Source organism: Manacus vitellinus, unplaced genomic scaffold (assembly GCF_001715985.3).
Source record: "Manacus vitellinus isolate BGI_N305 unplaced genomic scaffold, ASM171598v3 scaffold_13_pilon, whole genome shotgun sequence".
Lineage (NCBI taxonomy): Eukaryota > Metazoa > Chordata > Aves > Passeriformes > Pipridae > Manacus > Manacus vitellinus.
Genome location: NW_021938999.1, coordinates 17,946,440 through 17,969,071, shown reverse-complemented (window position 1 = coordinate 17,969,071; position 22,632 = coordinate 17,946,440). Strand labels below are relative to the sequence as shown.

Genomic DNA, 22,632 nt, shown 5'->3' with positions numbered 1-22,632 from the left:
ATGTTGACACTTTGGTTGAAAAGTTCAGACTGATGAGTTAACTTTCCTGCTTGTTCATTCTGTATAAATTAACGAAGACTTCAGAGTAATGCACTCATTAATGTAGTTGATGTTGTTTCTGCTTTAAAGTCAGCATTGTGTTTTACTTAGCTGTGTTCACAAAAAATCTTGTGGGTGGTGTGATCCTTAACTTTTCAGGTTTTAATGTGGGCTTTCAGAAACTTAGTGTTGTGGATGTGTGATTAATAAAAAAATCCCTTTCTAACTGGGTTTTCTGTTGAGGGATTAAAACTCCTCTTTTCATCAAAATCCCTTTAAAGCCTTGATGTGTGTTTTGGTTTAGAGCACAGTTTTCTTCCTTATTGTTAGAATGGGTGGACTATGTTTTGTTAAAACATGAGTGGTTGCCCACTTTGAGACTGGTAGAAATTAGCAATATTTCTAATGATCTGATAATGCCCCTTCAATTATAAGATAAGGTTGATATCATGCTCATTAATAAACCTTAAAAATTTTTCCAGAGATTGTCCCTGTTCTACAGGATGGTTTAAATGCTGAAGTGTTCTTATTTTTCCAGTTGTTTAATAATTGCAACCATAGAGGTGAAATAAGTCTTGTAAGTTTAGCCTTGTTGAAAAGCAAACTAATGCAGAGAACTTCTTTTGCAGGGATTGCCCTTTGACTTATGACATTCAGTCAGCTTGAGATCTATTTTTTATGTATTTAGGTGTTTGTAAGAGGGTTTCTCAATATCAAATTCCAAATTGTAAAGAAATGATGAAGTTTTTCTGAGATGTGGAGTAGCAGCCTGTGTTCTCCTAACAGGACATAGGAGGCAGTGTTGGATTATGAAGATGTGCCTTGGCACTCCAATACCTTTTAGCCAGAACAGTAGCTGTTGGCTTAGGCTTTAATATAACCTGTTTCAAGGAAGGCAATTACACATGAGAGGATGAAGAAAATGAGGCCTTTGATTTTTTTTTTTTTCTTGAAGTTTTACTCTCACCCTGTTCTTCTGAGCAATTTACAGTGTGGTACAAGATCCTCTTTTGAATGGTGCTTGAATTTCCTATTTCTTTTAGTCCTTAAAGTTCCAGGAAGTTTCAATATTCAAGGAATAAAGATACAGTTCAAAGGCTGTTAGAAGTTTCTCCTTTGATTTTTTTTCTTTTTTTAATTAAGCTTTTAAAATAAGCTATGAGATGATAGCAGGGAAGTGTCAGGTACAGAATAAATTTTACAATTTTCATCATATTCATAATAGTTCCTAATTATCCACAGTGATTTGCAAATGAGTTCATGGATTTCTTAGCAGGGTAGGTACTGGGGATTTTGCAAACTTTCTTGAAATTGCTTTTCTCAGTGTTGAGAATTGACTACATAGTGGCTTTGTGTCATGTGTCCTGTGGGGGAGAATATGCATTTGGAGTTTAAATACAGCTGCTAAATGTAAAGAGACCTTGGTCCTTCTGCTCTTGACGTCTAAGTATAAATCTGTAATCAAGCTGTTGACCACAGCACAGGCCTATAAGCAAAAGAGTTTGACCCCTTCACCCTTAATAGTATTGAAAATGACAGTTTTCAGAGGTTTCAGAAAATACAGCCCAGATATGTGTCAATTTGGGGTTCCTGAAGTCTTTCTGATTGTTCTTTCAACTACCTCCAGACCCGAGTAGGATGTGGGTTAAAGAAATCCCATTAAGTCTTTTGCCTCTGGAGATCAAAGGGCCACCTGTAATAGATGAGTTCAGATGGGTCTAAACAATTAATGCTACAAGAAACTGGTAAAATCTATAAAATTGCAACCTCAAGTTGCCCAAAATTTACCCCCAAAACAGGAGTGGTAGTAATGTCCTTTTGTTGACAAATCCTCATGATACTAGTTATAAGGAAAAATAAGACTGCAAAACCATTATTTTATCTTTCGCTGTGTTCTCCCATTTTTTCCTCATTTGTACTCAGTCCTGTGTCATTAAGGCTCAAGAAAAGTACCCCTACTGGATCTTGCAGTGTTTTTGCCTGTGCTCATAATTTTGCCTCTTTGGCTTGATTCTACAGCAGTCTGTGGGGCTTGGGGTGGCACCCAAGGATTTAATGTTCTAATTTACAAGGAAAGAGGAAGTATCCTTCCCCACACAGCTCTTGTCCAAAATGTTTGAGGGTTGAGTTAGAGGATAATTTTGATTGTTCATTAGGCTGGAGTTTTTTGACTGCTGGAAAAGACTGTGTGTTGTAGGACTGAAGCACATTGGAGGTATCCCAGTCTCAGATATGGAAGTCTGAGAGGCAATGCAGGTCCTAGTGTGCAGAGACTGTAAACCCCCATATGCTGGACTTTAGCTGCCTTTTTATATATTGTTTATTTTGGCTTTGGGGGGGGGATATTTTCCTGAGCATGACAGGCATATATTCTAGTAAGGGAGGAATTTTGAATCTCAAAACTGTGAGTTCTCATGGGTTTGTTTCTCCTGCCTTGACAGATCTTAAATTGTGGGGAATCCTAACTGGAGCTGAAGGTTGTTATCTGTTTACACAGGCTTACAGATATATATGATGTGTTTGATCACAGAGCTTTTGGAAAGCTATTGCCCTACTTTTCTGGGTGTTGTGGATATTAAAGTCTAAACTAAAACGTGTGAAGTGTATTTCTGCTGGCAGCTCACAGAACAAACTCTTACAGTCGCGCTTTGCTTCAAACCGAAGGCTGGGCAGCCACGTCCTACAAACACAGTGCTTATGTGAGACATGGGAGACTTTTGGGTTGCTCAGTGAAGTTCACTGCCAAGAGGAGATGGTATAAATGTTGCCTTTAGGACTAGTGCTCAGCAGTGACCCTTTGCACAGTTCTGTGCGTCTGAGGAGTTTGTTGCCAAGGTTGGGGAGTACAATTGGAAGGAAAATGCATGTTCTTCTGCAAATTCCCTTTGGAAGTTACAGAATTTTTGCAAGGTTTGCTGTAAAAGGCACATGGAAGTTGACTTGGCTTAGAACTGCCTCCATTCTTGATAGTTCCTGAAAGGAGACACACAGAGTCAGCTACTCACAAGGGACAAAACCTTGACATCTGCTTGCAGTTATGGAAATAGTTTTGTTTATTCCCTCTCTCAAGAGATTTGTAAGAGTATTTCTTAAGGCTCTTAATTTAGAAAGATCCTGTGCTGTGGAATCAGAAGTGCCGAGCAGCAGTGCTGTTTTGCATCCTTTATTCATGGAAATGAGCTGCTGTAAGGCATGATGATGTGTCTCTGTTGTGTGGTTTGGGAAGTTAAACATTAAAAGTCCTCAGGAAAACATGCTGCAATGAAACTGGATTAGATTGCTCAAGTTTATCTGGTTCTTTGAGAATTCAGTTATGCCAACATAAAAATGCAAAGGGAAAGGAGCAGCACTATTGATTCAAACAGAAATAAATCAATAGTGAATAAACACTCACATTTTGGCCTCATCCCTGTCCAGATTTAAGTGCTTCTAAATTGCAGTAGAAGAAAAGAGGTGATTTTTCCCCCCCCGCCCCGATAATTGTGAGAAGGAGGTTTGTTATTGATGTATTGCCTTTACTTGGTTTTTACATGTTGGAAACAATTTAACAGTAGTTTTTGTGATTTATAGTTTGGCGTTATTTTTCTCACCGTGGCTAAAATATTACATGTAAAGCAGATTTTGATGCCCGTACTTTGATTTTCCAGGTTTATTCACTGTACTGATGATTCCCCTGATCCTTCCCTGAACTATGAGGTAGGACTCTTTGCATGATTCTTAAGTAATTTTAACAAAATGCTCACAGCCTGGGTGCCATTTGTGCCTGAGTGCACGTCCATAAAATTTGTTGTGTTTGTTTTATTGGTGTTGCTTGTGCAGTGAGGGGGGAGTGTGGTTAAGCACTGCAGGTCGTAAGTAGTTCATTTAATTGCAGATCAGGTGAGCTAAAGTGCAGGCTTGTGAAGCTTCCTTGCAATTTCCTCCCATGTCTGTCAGGTTTTGACAGGAAGGACAAGTTGAGTAGCTGAAAGTCATAAATCCTTGATGGTGTGCTGCTTGTGAGCATCACACTGAGGTTACTGAGGGAGAAACTCGCTGCACTGGCTGGGGACATCCTGAACTGAGGTGTTCTGTCATATCTTGTTTCATATGTTTGTTACCAGATTAAAATGTTCAGCTAGACATGCTTTAAACTGTTAGCGTGGAGCTACTGCTTTTATGGTAACATTTAGTCATCTCTCTAATAATAGTCTTTATGTAAATATAACATTTGTCATCATCCTGTGGGCTTAAAGGGCTTTTGAAAAGTGAATGAACCCTTTTTTTTTTTTTTTTAAAGCACTATCTAGTTTGCTTTAAAGATACAGGACATGTGAAAGCTGGAACAAAGAGTTCCATGTTTACACTGTAGTTAGGAATGTCATCTCTGATTACTGAAGGTTTTCTGCTGCAGTCCATGGGTGTTGGGAGTTTCCAGTATCCAGTAGCAGTAACTGGGGCCTTCAAAAAAATGAATCCTTCTGAATACTTCAGCTTAGGAAATGCAGAAACTTGAGGAAGTGCCAGAGAGATGCTTTAATTACCAGGCAGTCTGTCCTGTGGACTATAATAGTTTGCTTTCTATTTCTGTCCTGTGTCCTTGTTTTAACTGGTTTGCGCCTTCAAAGGCGTCACAGAACTCTGCTTGGGTGTGTACCAGAATAGAGGTTGATTTGGATAAATTTAATTCTGCTCATCAGCTCCTTTGACTAGGGAGCAACTTTGTGCCAATTCCATGACAGATTTGTTGTGTTGTACAGCAAGGTTTTTATTTTCCATGCTTTATCATTAATGTAACTTGGAAGTCGATTCATAAACGATTTCACAGTTATAAATACTGTAGAAGAGCATAAGATAATTAAGGTGGGAAAGGGCCTCAGGAGGTCTCTAGTTCATTCTCATGCTCAAAGCCAGGTAAGAGTTCAAATTGGCTTGCTTGGCATTTTATCAAATCTGATCTGAAAAGCTCAGTGGGTGGAGGCTGCACAACCTCCGTGAGGGAGCTGTTCCAATGCTTGACAGTCCTCATGGTGAAGACATTTCTTATGTGTAGTCTGAATCTTTCTGCTTTAAACTAGTTTGGACTACATGGTATTTAGAGGTGCCTTCTAACTGAAAGCATCCTGTGATTCTCTGAGACAGATATTAAGTCTAATTGCTTGGAAGTATTTGCTGAAATGGTTATGTGAACTGCAGGTTAAGGTTCTTTTGCTTTCTTGTATCATAGGTCATCTGACCACTACAGCATAACTGTAGATGTTGATCTGTTGACAAAAAGTTACCTGTTACCTTTCTGAGACAATATTTTGTCATTTGCTTTCCCTCTGCAGCTTGTTCTTCGCAAATGGTGTGAACTAATCCCTGGTGCAGAATTCAGGTGTTTTGTCAAGGAAAACAAGCTTTTAGGTAAGGATGTTCTTAGATAAATCTATTAGATGAAGTTCTGAGTAGTTTCTCTGATTCCTTGAACGAGAGCTAAACCTGAAGACAGATCTTGCTTGTCACACCTCATTTCTGAAATGAATGGTTTCTTCTTTCTGTAATTTAAAATGTGGCATGCTGCATTGCTCTATCCATTGTTTTTGAAAGCCTGACAGCACAGCGTGCTCACCATTGCAGGGAGAATATTCTTAATTTAATTGTTAATTCAGAAACTTCACCCAGAGGCTGTTTTGTGAGTGATTCTTTTATATTCAGGAGCAAATTGCATCACCTCCGACTTGCAGAATGAATACAGAGCCAATTGTGTGTTGTGCTGCTAAGACATGACCCCATGTGGATGTTACATGCAGAAAGCTGGGGAGGTCAGAACATCTCCACGGGTGGCTGAGGTGTCTGAATTCATGTTATAATCAGTGTAGCTTAGTCCTGTTGTAGGTTAGAACCTGTTGTTCTGTTGCTCTGGTTCAAAGTCCTAAATGTAAAACATTTCAAGTGGCAGTGAACAACCAGGGTTTCCTCAGCATGCAAAGAGCTGGTGGGCACATTGGGAGACTTCTGACAGCTGGAGAACAGGCAGGTTGTGCTGGAGTATGTATTTTAGGCAGCTCCTTGGGTAATTGGGTAAATTTAGCTGAATTACACTCTTCTGGTTGTGTAGATTATTCTCTGTTGACTACAGCAGGAGCTGAGACATCCAGTGCACACCCAGGTGCTTGAATTGAGTGGTTTAATTTCAGGCTAAGTACTGTTGTGGAGTTTGAGTTTGGTTTTGGTGTGGTCTACCATGGAATCTTTAGAGATGAACAGAAATGCAAATAGCACAGGACTGGTGCACAGTTGTTCTTACCAAGGTTGAATCATTCTGCCTGAAGTCTTCTAACAAGGAAATGTTACAACAGTCATGTAGCAAATCCAGACTTTACAGGAAGGAAGGTGATTTTTTTGCTTTAAGATAAAACCAGGTTTGCTCATTTTATCTGTCTCATGCCTACATATTCACAAACCCAAGCTCCATGTCTACAAGTGATCTATCCAGGATACCTTGTGATGATATGGAAGACAAGGGATATTAACTGTGTAGTCCTCATTGTTTTTCCTGTCTTCCTCTCAGCATTGTAACTGTAGGCTTGTTCTGGATGTGTCTTTTTTTACCTGTTAGAAGCTGTCAGTAATTCATTGCTCCATCCTGTGCCACCTCTGTGAATCTAGGAATGTACTCTCTGGTTTTTGTTTCCCAATCTGAGCATCCTAGGGAGCTGCACATGGATGTTTTGAGCTGTGCTAATCCAGGTGCTGTCAACACATACCATTCTCCTAAGCCCTTTTATTTGGCTGTTTTTTCTGATGCTCCTACACTTGTCTTCCCATTCTCTCTCCATTTTTGCCAAGTGCAGGTTCATTACAGTTCTCTGTAACAGAGTTTATGTTGCTGTTAGCAGGGATTCTCCATTAGGTCAGGATTACTTAATGGCTACTGACAGAGCTTTTTGAAGGGAGAAGAGCTGAATCCTGTCCTGTCCTGTAATGCTGTGAGCACCACAACTGTCAGAGATACACATCACTGTAATAACCTCTAAAACATCTGAATTTAGTTTTATTATAGAATATACATAGTAATATTTATTTTCAAATACCTCAAACCATTTGTACACTGGCTAATTAAAAACTGTCCATTTCATGACTAGGATTTGAAACTGTAGATCTGCCAATATGGGTTTTTTTTAGCTAGCACTCCAGCTGCATTTCTGAAGATAGTTCCAAGATTTTTCATAATGTGTTCCCATGCTCTTAAAATTAATGAGCCTGTCAGTCAAGCTAAGGAGTGATAGTTGCAGTGTAGTGAATGATTTTCCAGTTACACATCTACCTCCCCTGAGATGCCATCACCTCTTGGTTTTTGTTTTTTAGACTCAACTTCAGCTCTGCACTGGTATTAAAAAGTCCAAGTTCCACTGACATCATAAACTTTTTGTATGAGCTTTTTTAGAAAGAGCACATCTTTGGAGGGAGTCAGCATTGTCTTACAGTAAAACAATCTATGTTTTGTATATGGTTAAAATAGCAAACTGACATCAGGGATAAATCTTTCTGGGGGGATTCTGGTTTCTTCTGTATGTAACTAGCCTGAGTTACTCATTCTTCAGTGATGGGGCAGCTCTTGGGTTTGGCTTTGTGAAACAGGGTATTGCAGTGGCCTGTGTTGACACATCCTGTATGAGAACTGTCATTCAAGATGGATGCAAGTGTATAATCCTGCTGATGTCATTTTAAACTATTGTCTTGTAGACAAACAAGTGTCTGAAACTGAGAGCTTGTGATGTAGCTGGGAAGTGTCAGATAGGCAGGAAAGCCCTTGAGGGAGTAAATGAGAGCAGCAAGGTACTTGACTGTGTGCCATCTCATTGATTTGGGGATTTAAGATTTCACCTGTAGTGCCTTATCAAACAAGCATCTGTTATTCCACACTTTAAAAACTGGTTAAATGAGAATCTGTGGTACACTAGGATCTATCATCCTTGCTAATGTGTGAGCTTAGCCTCTACCTCTTTCATTTCATGGTTCCAAATTGTGGTCCCTACCTCTGATGTGCAGAACAAGGTTTTTGACCACAGTATCCAGCTGGAATAAAACTGAAAGGAAAAGACAGGAACTAGAAACTTAAACAGAGGTGAATGTTCCTCCTGGAATTCACTTAAAAATAGTCAAAGAATGTGCATATAAAATGTAGGACAGGGCTGTTCAAGGACAAGGTTCCTAATGGAAGTACTTTAAGTACAGGAGAATAAAGCTAAAGAGTAAGTCATTGGTGATGGTTGAAACCTGGGAGAACCCCATCTTCTGAAATATAAATGATGGCATGCATGTGCCTGATAACTGCATTTTTTCAGATTTGGTTTTTTGTGTGCCTGGAGCCCTTTATAATCAGCTGAAATCATTGGCAGGTATATCCCAGAGGGACTACACCCAATACTACGACCACATCTCCAAGCAACATGAGGACATCTGCAGAGCCATACAGGAGTTCTTCGAGAAACACATACAGTATAAATTCTTGGATGAGGACTGTAAGTATCTTAAGGAGATCTGTGGATGTGCATCTCTCTCTTCACAGCTGTTGCTTTCCCAAGGCTTGGTCCTGTTTAACTTGGGAGAGTCTTACAGCTCTTGTGGCTTTAGCATCTGGAGGAGCGAAGGTTTGGAGTGGCTATAAAATTGGCAACAAAAAAGCCCTGAAGGAGTAGGCTGGAGCTCTTCAGGAAAACACAGTAAATGAGTGAAAGATCCCTTCAAAAGGCATAATGATTTTTTTTAAGACGTTTTGCCCTTATACTTGAAAAATTTTATACCTGAGGAGTAAAGTAGGAGATGCTTGACAAAAAGCTTTCAGTAGTAAGAAGAATACTTGTTTATAAAGATGTTGTCAGATGTTTGCTGCTAAATTATTGGTGTATTTCTTGAATAAAGTATTTTAAAATTTTGTTTCAAGAAGTTTTAATAATTTCTCTTAGAATATTAATGCACAGCCGTCTAGGTGCTGAACCTTTTGAATAAAGGCCACAGTATTTGATACACCTAAGCAGCCCAAGTAAATTGTGTTGTTCTTTAAAAGTTAAGTCCTTTGCAAATTCTACTGGAAATAGTTTCTTGACATGGTTTAGTGAGAATAGAATAGAGTTCCACTGTGATGGGTGATCAGTAGTGGTGAAAAACATGGGGAAGAAATTTAAATTGGGTCTGGCATGGACCAAACCTCAGTTCAGTAAAATACATAAACATAAGAGCTGTCTGGTAGTTGTGTTGTCTTCTCTAAAGCTTTGAAAATTCAACCTTTAGGTAAATTTGAACATGGTTAGTTGTTTTGCTGAGCCACCAGGGCAGCCAAGTAGATCTGTCCTCTCTGACTGTTTGAAAAAGATACCTTCTAGTGCCAGTATTTGTTATATCAGAATTCTTAATAATTTAACTCTGCAGAGTTCCTTTATTTCCATCCAGAGAAGTTCTCAAGGACCACTGCTTGGAGAAGAGTAGCAGTCTGGAAATCAGTACAATAATTTAACAGGTCCATAAGCTTGTGTTTTGAAGTAAGATCAGTCATATAGATCTGAAATTTCTGATTACTGTCTTTTAATTTTCCTCTGTGTTCCAATGTAATTTTAGCTGGTATGTAATCAACTGATAGATAAGAATTCAGGGCACTATTTTTGGAAATTGATGCCTAGATTTAGGCTCTGAAATTGCTGCCTGGTGAACTGAAAGGTCTGAAGTGTCATCTTATGTAAAGGATGGCATCTGAGTTACCTTCTGGGAAAAAGAGGTTTCAGGGTGACCTTCTGGGATGAAGGTTTGTTAACCTTTTGTTCTGAGGCACTAAATGCTGGTCCATCTGCAGAGAAATGTCATGCAGAAAATGTTTTCTGGTTTTTTGTGGTTTTTTTTTTTTACCACCTTTCATTTATCCCCCATCATCTCCCTTGATCTGGTAGCATATGTGTTGCTAACAATAAAATCTGGCTTTGCTTGTTTGTTTGCTTTTAAAAGGAAAGGTATTACAGCTTTTTTTTCCTGACTTCTTGTTTCGTTGGGGATTTTGATGCTGTTTGCTCTGCTTTTTCCAGTTGGTCTGGTACCATCTCCAGATGGAAGAGTTGAGTCAGAGCAGCTGAAACATTGCAGAGTCAGAGCAGTAGGATAACAGATGGGTGAACGCTTTATAAATACTTCTAAATTATGTTAGAACCTTCTAAATACCTTTCATAAGAGCCCAGTAAAACAGTGCTCTGGAGGTATTGGTACTTGCTGTAGAGCTGGGCCTTGGCTTACCCTCTGTTTGAGCAGTTTCTGATGAAGTTTTACTCCAGTCTCACTGGCACAGGACAGTCCTGCTCTGGGGTGACCCCTAAGAGGAGGGAAGAGTTCAGGTTTTCTCCTGTTCAGTGTTTGTGAGTGTTCTGAGCTAGTCACCAGTGTGCCAGCAGTCTTGCCAGGGATGTGATCCCACTAAAGGCCATTGTTCTCATGGACTGCCATGGTCTTGCTTTAATCTGACAGCCCTCACTTGATAGAAAAGCTTGCTCAGATGCAAGCATTCCATGCAAGTGGGATATGACTAATGAGAGGACATGGTACAGGCACCAAGTTCAGTTGCACAGCTGGAGAAGAAGTCCTGGGGTTGCTGTGCTCCTCTTTGCATTGATGACTGAATTAGCCACTGAGGGCTCCTCTTCCTGAGAAAGCAGAGCACTTAATCCTGGAGTGACATTTTAAATTGACGCAAGGGAGCTTGTGCCAGAGCTGTGGGGATATTTAGGCTGGATGGTCAGAACCAGATACGTGCCTGACTTTGGCTTTGTGGAGTTGTGGTTTGCCCTTAGCCCAGCCAACCTCACATGAAATGTCAGATTAAGCCTTACATGGATGGTTGTGATCAATCAACATTCCCTGTTCCTGACGGGCAGCTTCCTGAGACTCAAGTGTTCTGCAGTCATATCCTGAGTTTAGTTTATCCACATGTATTGGGAAATCTCTTAGCTGAAATATTCCCTTCCTTATTCATGAAGGAAATGACAATACAGCATTTGTCTGAGGCTTTTCTAAAGCTTTCGGGTTTTTTCCTTTTCTTCCTGCTAAACTGGTACAACTTTTGCATGTGGCCATGCCCTGAATGCTTATCTGTGGATTTCCCTGGCTCAATAGAAAGACAACTAAAGAATTTGTTTAACCACACAGAACAGCAGCTGGTAGAAAGCTGCATGTACAGAGGTTCCTGTTTAATTAAGCCAAGGGGAGGAAGAGCAGCAGAGCCAGGCAAGGCAGCTTTGTGTCAGTCACCGTGTCAAGGGGGCTGTTTGAAGGAGTCCTTGGTAATCAGTAGGTGTGCTGTGTCTGCTCTGGGTTACATCAAAGGTGGCACCCACCCCTTTGTTCTACAACTTCTTTGTCTTCTTAGCTGCTGAAGGCCTAATCTCCCTCAAGCAGGAACTTTCTCTTGTTAAATGTTTGTGCAATGTCCAACACGGTGGAGTCTTGATCCATTTCTCCATTCTGCTGCAAATGAAACAGCAGCAATGTCAAAGATAAGCTTCTCTCTGGGCTTAGAGTTTATCAAATGTTCTTCACTGGGGGGAAAAATCAACAGAGGAAAACCAGCATTAAATGGAAAAACCCAGCAGCCAATCTCCCAGTGCATTAACAGTGGTTCTGAAATGTTTCAGCTCCCTCTTGGAAATAAACCTAATTCTGGCGTGCAGTTCTTTAGACATATTGACTTTGCAGATTGTGCTGTGTACACAAGTATCTATTCAGATTTAGATGTCTTGAAATATATATTGTTGAAGATTAACACTTTTTTTCTCCTTTTCAGTTGTTTTTGATGTGTACAGGGACAGCAGGGTAAGTGAACAATAGGTTGGATATAATTGTTTATTCTGTGAAAACGCTGAAATGCTGAGATGAAGCAAATAATAGCTTTGTCTTCCTAGAAGTGGTTTTGGGGGAAAAAAAAAAGAAACAAACAAACAAAAAAATCTCACCAAAACATAAAATGCAACCAAACAAAAAACCCCCAAATCCCCAAACAAAACCCCAAAACCTATTCGATGTTATTCTTTTCCACAGGTCTTTTTCTATGTTAAGCACTATCTACAGTAAAAGAATAATAGGATTAGGGGTGTAAATATGACTGTGCCAGTGAATTATTTACCATTTTCCAGATTATTAGTATCTTCCAGAGAAGCTGTCCTAAAGCAAAGAACTTTGGCTTCAGCTGTAATTCTCTTGGTTCTGTGAATCTACTGAAGGCAACTTAGTTTTCATTATGACACTGAGAGTCTTTGCTGCAGTAATTTAGAGTTGAATCGACTATTTCAGTTGGAAGGGACCTACAACAATCATTGAGTCCAACTGAACAGTTGCCTGAACAGTTCAGGGCTGACCAAAAATTAAAGCATGTTATGGACAATTCTCTCAGGCACATGGTGGAATTCTTGGGGCTGTTCTGTGCAGGGCCAGGAGTTGGACTCGATGATCCTTATGAGTCCCTTCCAACTCAGGATGTTCTGTGACTCTTTGATTAAGGGCATTGTCCAAATGTCTCTTAAACACAAACAGATTTGGGGCATTTTCTTTTAAGACAGATATTTCCCTGGGCTTTATTTTTTTCCCACCATGTGTTATTTTTCCCTATAGCATCTGAGCTCATCAGAACTTATTAATATTTCTTCAGATTATCCGTGTGAGGTTGGAAAATAGTAACTTGTGCTTCATGTGTGGAAGCCTAGGATATGAAGGGATAATTGTGAAAAGGGAATATGAATGTGACATATCCAGTTTGTGACAGATGGAAGCCGATTTTTTCTTTTCCAGCTGCTCCAGCTGTGGTTCTGAGATGTGGGCAGAACCCTGAACATCCAAATAGTGATGGAGTTGGGGAGAAATGTTCCATCTCAAATATTTAAAAGACACAGATGTGGTACTTAGGGATGTGGTTTAGTGGTGACTGCAGTGGTGCTGGGTTAAAGGTTGGAATTTATGATCTTAAAGGTCTTTTCCAACCTTAACAATTCTATGAACTTCACGTGCCAATATCAAAGTTAGTCACCTTGACTTCTCCCAGTGCCAGTAGAGAGAAATACTCAGTCAGATGAATTGTGCTTGAAAGGCACACATGTATTGTTTTAAAAGCAACTACAACCAAAAATGCATTACCTAGCCTTAAATCTGAAAACCTGATTTAGGAATCACATTAGTGTGTGAAAATTAAGTGTTTCGCTTAATTTTTTTTCCAATCCTAAACCAGAAATGCAAAAACAATGGCTACAGACTTTTGTTCTCTATATTTCTAAGTCTCACTGTTTAACATGTTTACAGTTATGGGATTGGAGAAAGCCTTTATTTGAGTTGAGTTGAATGTTGCTAAACTATTTTGGAATTGTTTAATAGTAAATCATGCCCATGGCTTGCAAAACAGAAACTAAACAGGATGGTTCCTCATGTGGAAAACAACTACTGTACTGTTTCTCAGCACAGCTTTTAATGTAGGTACCTAAAACCAGGTAGGGACTGGGAACAACCACGCTGAAAGGAAAATTACCTGCCCAGGCTCAGCTCCTCAGACATGAGGATGCTGTCAGGGAAAATGAGGAGCAGCACTTCAGCATTGAACCAGACTCTGCTTTTGGGTTCTCTGCCTCACAGCTGAGACATGAAAACAGATTATTGAAGTAAAAGATTTCAGCCTGTGGGGTCTCAAATGAGCAGTGTTTCTTCGTCTGTCAAGATAAAATATATCTGTTTGTAGACGTCTCTCAGTGCCTTTTACCCTCAGGTTTTGTAAACTGCCAGATAGCCCTTTGTGTGTCAGATCCTCCTCCTTTCACACATACTTCTGTGGTTTGCAACTGCATTATTCATCTCTCCCTTTGTGTGTTAGTTACAGGCAGCAAAAGAATATTGAGTGTTTGTGAGCGTGATTAATTTCCAGAGCCCGTGCTCCTCATCGTGCTGGTTGCACAGCAACCTCACCTACAGAATGAGAGAAATGTCCACTGTCTGCTTGTTTTAAATACTTTCAGCTCTAAATATTCAGCTTGGAGAAGCAGCTTGTTGTTTGATATGGTTGTGAGTGAGAGCAGCCTCCTTCCTGTGCTTGCTTCAGTTCCTTGGGAGACTGGATGGAGTTGGGTGCCACAGGTCCTGCTCGCTGAGATGGAGGGTGGCAGCTCCCAGTGGTTGTGCAAGAGCTGACAAAGCCTGAGAGACAGTTCTGTTGTTCTTTGTTGTCTCCCAGGTGTGACCAATGAACCATGTTTGAGGCAAGTCACTGTGGTAATGCAGGGAGATGCAGTGAGTGGCTCCAGCCCACTGTGGGCTCACAGCTCTGGTGAACGTGCAGTCCAGTGCTTGTGTCTCTGCCTTGTGAGTGTTGTCACTGTGCAGGAAGGTGCAGCTGGAGTTAGGGAGATGTAACAGTTCAGTTTGCATTTTATCTGTCTTTAACTTCCTTTAAGCAGTCTGTGTCATAGGCACTTCCTTTCAGCAGTGTGCTGCTTAATGCTCTAGTAAAACAAAGCGTGAAGTGGCATGGTGTGGTAAATCTATTGGTTCCTCCTTTTAGGATGAGAAAAAAAATCTTATGTATTACAAATGTATTTCTTTTTTCAGCTCCAGATATGCACAACTTTGTTTTCCTGGCTTGTGCACTTCTCATGGCAAAGATTACTAGAAACAGGCAGAAGATGGCAGATAAATAGCTTTACTGTTGTTCTTTAGATACGCAGTGCAAGTCATCTGAAACAACATTTAAATCATGACATTGCATGTAAGAGTTGAAAGAGAATTTAATCTTAAGAAAAGACAGTTTGGTTACTGACCCAGGGTTACACACACTCCTTTTAATGAGCCCTGAAAAGAGATATTTAGTTTGTTTTGCCACTTCTCATCAATTTGCAGCTACCAAAGCTCTGTGCAGATTTAAGATCCTCTCAAGGAAACAGCTGGTGGTGTAGATGGGGCACTGCTGCCTGCAGGGGTGGAGGAACACTGCTGGGTGCTCACAAAAACCATGTTGCTTTCAGGAGTCTCAAACCCAATCTTCAGTTTTTTCCAGGGTACATTTCTTCTCTAGAGAAATGATCTTGTGTTCCTGTGGAAATGCTATTTGATGTATTTGGGGTGAAGAGGAATCTCTGTGAACTTTTGTAGGGAAGTATTAAGTATTACTGTTTCTGATCCAAGGAAAGATTCTCTGAACCGATGAACGAACTTTGCCAGCCATTGCTTCTGTCTGTGATTAAATTGGTTCATTAGCTTGTTTTTCCAGTGTGATAGAGTGAATCTAAAATCCCAGATTAGTCCTCGTGCTGCCTTGGAGCTAACAAGACATCCCCATTAGCAAAAGTAAAGCATGGCTTGTAATGAGAATTTGTGATGGCCTTTTGAGGAGGACCAAAGATGGGAAATGACAGCAGATGTTTGCCCTGCTGGCTCTGCACTGACGGTGTCACTATTAGTGCAGAGGTGTTGCAACTCAGCCATGCAGACTTGGGCTTCTTCACCCTTCCAAAACAAGTAAGAAACCACTCAGGACTGACCCCCCTCATTTCACAGTTTCTTTTGTAGCTGTCTGGTTTCAGCACTGCTGTTGCCGTGGTTTGGCAACACCAAATTTGCCCTGGGGGAGCTGTACCCCGTGGGCCTGCCCTGAGAGAGAGACCTGTGAAACCCTGTGTGCAACTACACACCTGCTGGTTGGGTGCTGGCTCAGCTCCAGTTTGCTGATAGTATCACTGGTTTCACCTGTGCTGGGACTCACCTGTGCTGGGACTCCCTGTACCTGCTCGAGGAACTGGCTGTGGATGGTAACAGAGCAGCCAGAGCCCTTCTGTTCTCTATCTGATGGGTTTCCATGCATTTCCTCTTCCATAGTGTATTAGTGCCTGTGGGATGGCTTGGGTGTGTGGGTGGGAGAGGCAGCCTCCATGTTACTCTGTGCTGAAGGCTGCAAAAGCATCTCTGAGTTAGAAACCAGATGGCTGTACCTTAAGTCATTGAAGATATTTGCTGTTTGAATCAAGGTGGGGAAGATCTTTTAAAGAAAGAAGATTCTTCAGTAATGAGGGAAAGGAAGAGAAAGCAAAATGAATGGTTAATAGCTACACAGTCTTCAGGTTTGTTTTCCAATTCCAGTTGATCTTTAATAAACACAGTAAAACTCTTCAGTCCTGCTTATATGACTGCAACCTTTTCCTTCCATATTTGATAGAACTGATTTCTTCCAGATGTAATACTTGTTTTGCAGTAGCAGCTGTAGTCAAATTTCATTATAATTTATTACAATATTTTGTTTTGTTAGAATAGTTGACACTTCCTTGGGTAAGGAAAGATGGCCCTGTGCTGGGGGTTGTTTCTTGAGGTGACTTAGGGAACCCAATTTCTTCCTCCCACACACACGTCTCTGTTACCTTTAATATGTCAGTCTCTGCTTTCATTTTTCAGTTGTGTAGCAGGAGTGCTGTTGTGCACACTACACAGCTGTTTGGAACACAAAAAGATTAAAGTTCAGGCACGAGAAACTGGTCTGGACTACTAGTAATGGCTATGTTAAAAATACCTATAAGTTATTCTGTATTTATCTGTATTTGTAGAGCATCTTTGTGCTTCCATGAGCTCCATTAGCCTTTTTTAGACCCTGCTCTGTGTTTTTGGAGTCCCTTCAGAGACCAAGAACAGCAATTCTTGTGGAAAACTGAGTTTACAGTAGAGCTGAGGTGGCTTTTGATGGAAAAGAAAATCCTTGTTTAGGTGGTTTAGGTTTATTTGTTTGGTTGTGTTTTAGGTTTTTTTGTTTGTTTTTGTTGGTGTCCTCCCTTATTCCTTGTTCATGCTGTCTGGGGATCTTGGAGGACCATGGAGATTAGACAGAACTTCTGTGGCACCTGGCATAGAACTAAATGCAGTTTATTTGAGCTCTATTTGATATTTTGTTTTTTAAAAAAAATACTTAAATAAGTAAATTATAGCTTGCTGTGATTTAAAACTGTATAATGTAAAGGATGTTAGACTATTTAAAGTGCTTAAAACCAGGTAGTTTGTTTTGATATCTTTTTATCTAAAGACTAAGCACACTGTAATGATACAAGTGTATGTGTATTCTGATTTTTTTTTTTTTAGTTCTTTTGTTTTGTTTTAATTCTGTGATTTGTTTTAACTCTTCTGTGGTTCCTTTGCAGGGTAAGATTTGGTTAATAGATTTTAACCCATTTGGTGAAGTAACAGACTCCCTGCTCTTTACATGGGAAGAACTGACCTCTGGGAAAAACCTGAAAGGAGACCAGAGTGAAGGGGAAGCAACAGAACAGGTGAGGGAGGCTCAATAATGTCCAACAGCAGTTATGGCCTTTTTTTTTCCCTGTCTTTTGCTCTTATAATCAAATTGTGATGCAAACCCCATTTTGAAGTAAGTGAAGGTCCTTAACTCATGACACCTAAACTCTTTGTAAAGCAGAATCTTCCTTAGTTATATCCCCACAAGTATCACCTGCTAGTTTTAGATGCCTGCAAGGGAATTTTTAGTTCAAACAGTACGAGCCCATATCACAGCTTTGACCACTTTGCAAAGAAGACGCCCTGAAACTTCCTTTTATGCAGTTCTGATGCTCTCCTTTCAATTTTTTCTTAAAATGTATTACTTATCTGTATGATCCCTCAAACTTCTGTTTTGTTCCTGATGTCTTGTCATACAGTTTCCCACATCTCCAGCTTCATGCCTGGTGGGGGGAGTCAAAAAGAAGCTTAACTTCTGTCTCCCCCTCATCTCGAATACCCTCAGGGCAGCCCCGTCCTCTGGTTGGACTCCCTGGACTTGCAGAGCAGGGCTTTTCCATCTCTCTTCCAAGCAGCCTTGCCTCCATAAAAACAAGTTAACTTCCCACTAATACAGAGAGGGAGGAATAGTCTTCATTTTTTGTATTCCAGGGGTTTTTTTTCCTCATGCTTGAGACAGAGTCCTCACATCTTAACAACTGCTCAGGCAGCCGGATGGGAGATGGAAAGAAGTGCGTTAGTAGATCTGGGGAAACACTTGGTCGTTTTTGAGGAGAGATATCTAAGTCAGTGTGGGCTTTTAGTTTCTAGCTGTTGAGCTGCATTAGAGGGAACTGAAATGTCATTTATTGGAGCTGATTTTAGCATTTGAGCTTTGCTTTAGTCCTGTGGCCATTTCCATAGCACGTTGACAGGGAACACCACTCCTCAGACTGTCGTTCAGGCCAGTTTCTCTGTCTCACACTGTGGCTGTTACTGTATGAAAACCCATTCCATGAATCTTCCTGCTAAAAGCTGCGTCTCCTTTGTTAAAACACACTCCCAATTCTTGAGCTGTCTGTGGGACACCGAAATTTTTGTTTGGGGGTTTCTTTTTCTCCGTGCCAGACGCTTTACACAGTTTTCTGTAGTGCAAGCCTGTATGAAAAGCAGAATAACTTGTCTTCATGTTTCAGCTTATATCCAATCACAGAATCTGGTGTGAAGTTACTGATTTTCTCTCTTTAAAATGAAGCTCCTTATTGCTGTACAGTGGGCAATTAAATTGCATGTCAATGTGTTGAGCTGAAAATTATATAATTACCCAAAACCTGTTGCTACAGTTGAGCATTTAGAGATATTTTTGGCTCTTTTATAGAGATATTTTTTCCTTCAGTAAGTAAATTGGTTGGAAAGTTTAGATTATAATTTCAGTAAGGTTATAGTTGCAAATGTGTTTAAACAAGGAAACTGTGAAGACAAGTTTGGGGATTCTTTCAAAAAGATTTTTCTCTATCCAGATACTTGTGTAGCTACTATTGCCCAAAGTTGCTTATAGCTCCATTATTACAGCACTGTTCTAAGCACAGCATATTAAATACATTAATAATTGATACATTGTAGGAACTTTACAGCGAGGGAATGAAAGCCGTTAATTGACTGTTTAATGTGTTTGACATTTTAAATTGCTCTGGAGTGGGCAGAGGTTTTAAGAAGAAAACTACAATTTTTAGAAAGCACAAGCTTAGTTGAATGAACGCCAAACAAAGTCATTGGCAACGTGACTCAGGCAGTCTCACAGAGGAGTTCAAAACATTTTGGTGTCTTTGCCAAAGGATTATCCAGTTTTCCGCTGCACGAACAGTAAAGTCACCGTCCAGCCCAGTCCGTACCTGAGCTACAGACTGCCCAAGGATTTTGTGGACCTTTCTACAGGAGAGGACGTTCACAAACTGATCGACTTCCTTAAGCTGGTAAGAAGTGGCAGGAAAAATTCCTGGCCTGCCATCCTTGTCAAATGGAAACATCAAAGTCCCTGGAACTGTGCTTGTGTAATTAACACGGATGATGTAATTATGGAAAAAGTAATGTATGAAGCCATCACACAATGTATTGTTGGGCTAATTGTTTTTGAAGTGATGGAGAGCAAGCTTTCCTACTGATCTCACTTCAGTTAATTGATTTTATCTTTATGGGAAGGAATGAATGTAGTTTGACACATCTTACTGAAGATGTTTTCTTTCTAATTTTTTAGAAAGATGTTTTCTTTTCTAATTTAAATGTAAACACAACTGTAATGCAAATAGAAATGTACTTTCTGAATGCCTGGAGCTAATGCTTTTAAGAACCCCTTTAAAAGTTAGAAGGTAAGTCTATTAGGAAAAGTCCCTAAACAGTTATTCCTTTTTCAATACACTTTCTTTATTCTTTTGATGAACAGTGATGTGAAAATGTGAATCTTTGTGAGGTAGGGAAGGGAGGGCAGGTTATCTGCGTCTTGATCACTGGCTCTTGCCACCACTGTCATGTTTTCTGGTTCTTGTATATTCCATTAGTTAATGCACAGGGTAAATCTTGTTCTTTACTGGAAATAAAATCCTGTAGTTTGGGATGAGGGCTGATATTGCTCTGTTCCATTTTCTGGAAACATTATCTCTCAGCATTCAAAAAATGACTTAGAAACGCAGTCATTGTCTAATCCATTGTACCTGAAAACACTTGTGATGATTTATTAGTGCTCTTATTTCAGATAACTGTGTCCTAACATTATGAACTCTCCTGTTCTGTTGACAGAAGAGAAATCAGCAAGATGATGACTGAGGTACCCAGAAGCATTACACTGAATTACAAGCAAGAAATGCAGCTAAAGCTATATTTAGCATAACTATTAAACTATTGATTTAAAGAAAACGTGCTTTTTATAGTCAATGAAAGAACTGAAGAGCTGTTCATCCTCTGTGTCTCTTGGTTTATATAAAAGTGTAGAAAAGCTTTTTCAGGGAAACATGAAAGGTCAGGGTGAGTTCTCGCTGGATTCCAGGTGCAAGCAAGCAACAGTCTGAGTGCAATGAACAACTGCTTTCCCATCTCATATTGTGAAGACTGATGCCACTGAGCTCTGCCTTTGGACTCTTCACTGATAAATATGGCAACATGTAATGCTTGTGCAGTTAAAACATCGAGCATCCTCTGAGTTTAGGCACAGTCTTGCTGAAAATATAGTCACAAAGAAGAAGGAATGTACATTTTTATCTGTAGTAACCTTTTAAAATTGTAAATTGATTTTCATTTGGGAGCACTTCTTGTCCTTCATGTAAAAAAAGAAATAAATAAAAAAGTGGAGAAAGGTTGTTTTTTTTTTTTTTCTTTGAGGGCTAATACTTCATTTCAGAGAACAGGTATAGCTACAGCAGACTACTTAAGGTTTGAAAATTTTGCATATCAGGACTTGGAAATTCTTAATGCATTTCAAGTAAAGTAGTGTTATCAGAGTCACTGAAGCGATGAAATTTGTTAAACTTCACGAAATTTCATTTTATTTGCATAGAAAAACTTTCCTGAAACCTATTTTTGTAACAGGATTACATACTAGACATCATCTGTGACAGTCTACATAGTTAAACATAACATCAGCCTGTAATTTTATATTCAGACTCAGTCTTATTTCTTTTGTATCACATCTCTGAGTTTCCTAAGAACATGATTGCTCTTTCAGCTCTTAAAATGCTGTATTCATTTGGTGGCAGCTCGTGTTTTGTGCCTAAGTGGAAGCCTGGCTAAATTTGGGGAAACAGAAGCTCTTGTTACCAATTGCTGTGATTTGGGAGGTGGGGGAGGGGAACAGGTTCAGGTGAAGAAGCAGTTGACTTTTGGATACAGGTGTTTGCATGGCATCAGTCATTTCTTAACAGTGTGCAGAGTTCCCATTGGAAAAAAAAGGGACATATGGAGATGCTCAGAGCCCCTGGAAATTGGTTCTTGTTTCACACCAGTCATGTGATACTCTCTGTGTATATAAAGCAGTTCATGTTTCTTTGCCTTGCTTTTGCTGTCAGTTTGGAGTGGTGCTTGGTTACAATCTCTTCTTGGATGTTAAATCTGAGCTTAGATGTTAAATTATTACTTAGTGTCTTTATTTCACTTCACTTTTGAATGAAAAATTACTCTAGTTGAAGATTATGCAGTTTAAGAATCCCATTCTATGAAACATTGGTGGAACATCACAGACTGAGGCTCCTGGAGTCAGTACAGGACATGCTCTGCCTTTGAAGCACTGGAACCTGCTTCTCAAGAGCTTTTTGTACACAAATTACATGACCATTAACTCAGGGCTGGGCTATACCTAATCCTGCCATATTGTAGGACTTTGGATGAGTGTTTCTCGCCCTTATCAGAGGGATTATTTGAGTCTAAATGTCTCTAAATCAGGTAGGAACTTCAAAGTGTAAAAAAATCAACAAAGCTTTCCTTTTCCTTTTAAGGTTCTAGCCATAACTTAAACTGATGTGATGATCTAACCATGCTTCCTTTATACAGATGATGCCCTGAAACTTCCAATGGATTCATAAATGCTTCTGAACTACAGATTATTGTCTTTAAAAATACAGAGTCTTGGTTTAAAGCTGTAAGATAGTTTCCTGAATCTTTCATGTTGGGTCAACAAATTAATTTACCATTATCTCAGCTTTCTTTGATGGATATTCACCAGAACATACACAGTGATGGGACCAGTTTGCTGGGACTCTCTGCACTCTGGAGTGTCCTTATAGGTGAGTAGGCTGGAGTTTTTCTCCCCTGTGATATGCTGACAGATGCCAAATCTGAATTCATGGACTGCTCAGCCAAGCTACCAAACACTGATACCAGACTTTATTTTGGAGTTGCAGGAACTTCTCCCACGTCCTCTGGGTTTAATCTCAATAAAGAGCCATAAAAGGTAGCACAGCAAAAACACTAGTCCCATGTTCAGGTCCTGGTACAGAAACAGTCCCCACTATAAAAATCTGTCCTACATAATGAGGTCCCCCAAAATACCATATCCTTACAGCTTAAATACTTACTTTAGTTGTACTTTGCTTCTTTCCTCAGCTTCAGGTAACCAGATAGTGATTTTGTTTGTCTGCTAGATTAAAGAATACTCTTCTAAAAGAATTCTGATCCCATGTGACCTTTTGATCTGCAAGGCTAATGAATGAACATACTCCTTTTGGGGAGGCGAGGAAGCTCATGTTGATAGACTGAAAATGCTTCAGATCACTTTTACACTGAATGGTATATGACACTGTTCTAATTCTATTTCAGGTCATCATAAAAGCAGTTTCTGGCTCTAGCCATCATACAGAAATTTAAAAATACAGAATTCCAATTGTTCAG

The 22,632-nt window shown here is 39.8% G+C and overlaps 1 protein-coding gene across 1 annotated transcript in view; it reads left to right on the top strand.

Moving 5' to 3' along the window:
• The window catches only part of CDC123 (cell division cycle 123), a 31,584-nt gene extending 10,975 nt beyond the window's left edge, over positions 1 to 20,609 (top strand). Inside the window, exons 7-13 of the mRNA XM_029958075.1 lie at positions 3,687 to 3,735; positions 5,349 to 5,424; positions 8,403 to 8,525; positions 11,822 to 11,850; positions 17,187 to 17,315; positions 19,095 to 19,232; positions 20,053 to 20,609. Coding sequence (XP_029813935.1) covers positions 3,687 to 3,735; positions 5,349 to 5,424; positions 8,403 to 8,525; positions 11,822 to 11,850; positions 17,187 to 17,315; positions 19,095 to 19,232; positions 20,053 to 20,079 — 571 coding nt within the window. The 3' untranslated portion in view covers positions 20,080 to 20,609. The remainder of the gene's footprint in view (positions 1 to 3,686; positions 3,736 to 5,348; positions 5,425 to 8,402; positions 8,526 to 11,821; positions 11,851 to 17,186; positions 17,316 to 19,094; positions 19,233 to 20,052) is intronic.
• The last annotated feature ends 2,023 nt before the right edge of the window (positions 20,610 to 22,632 follow it).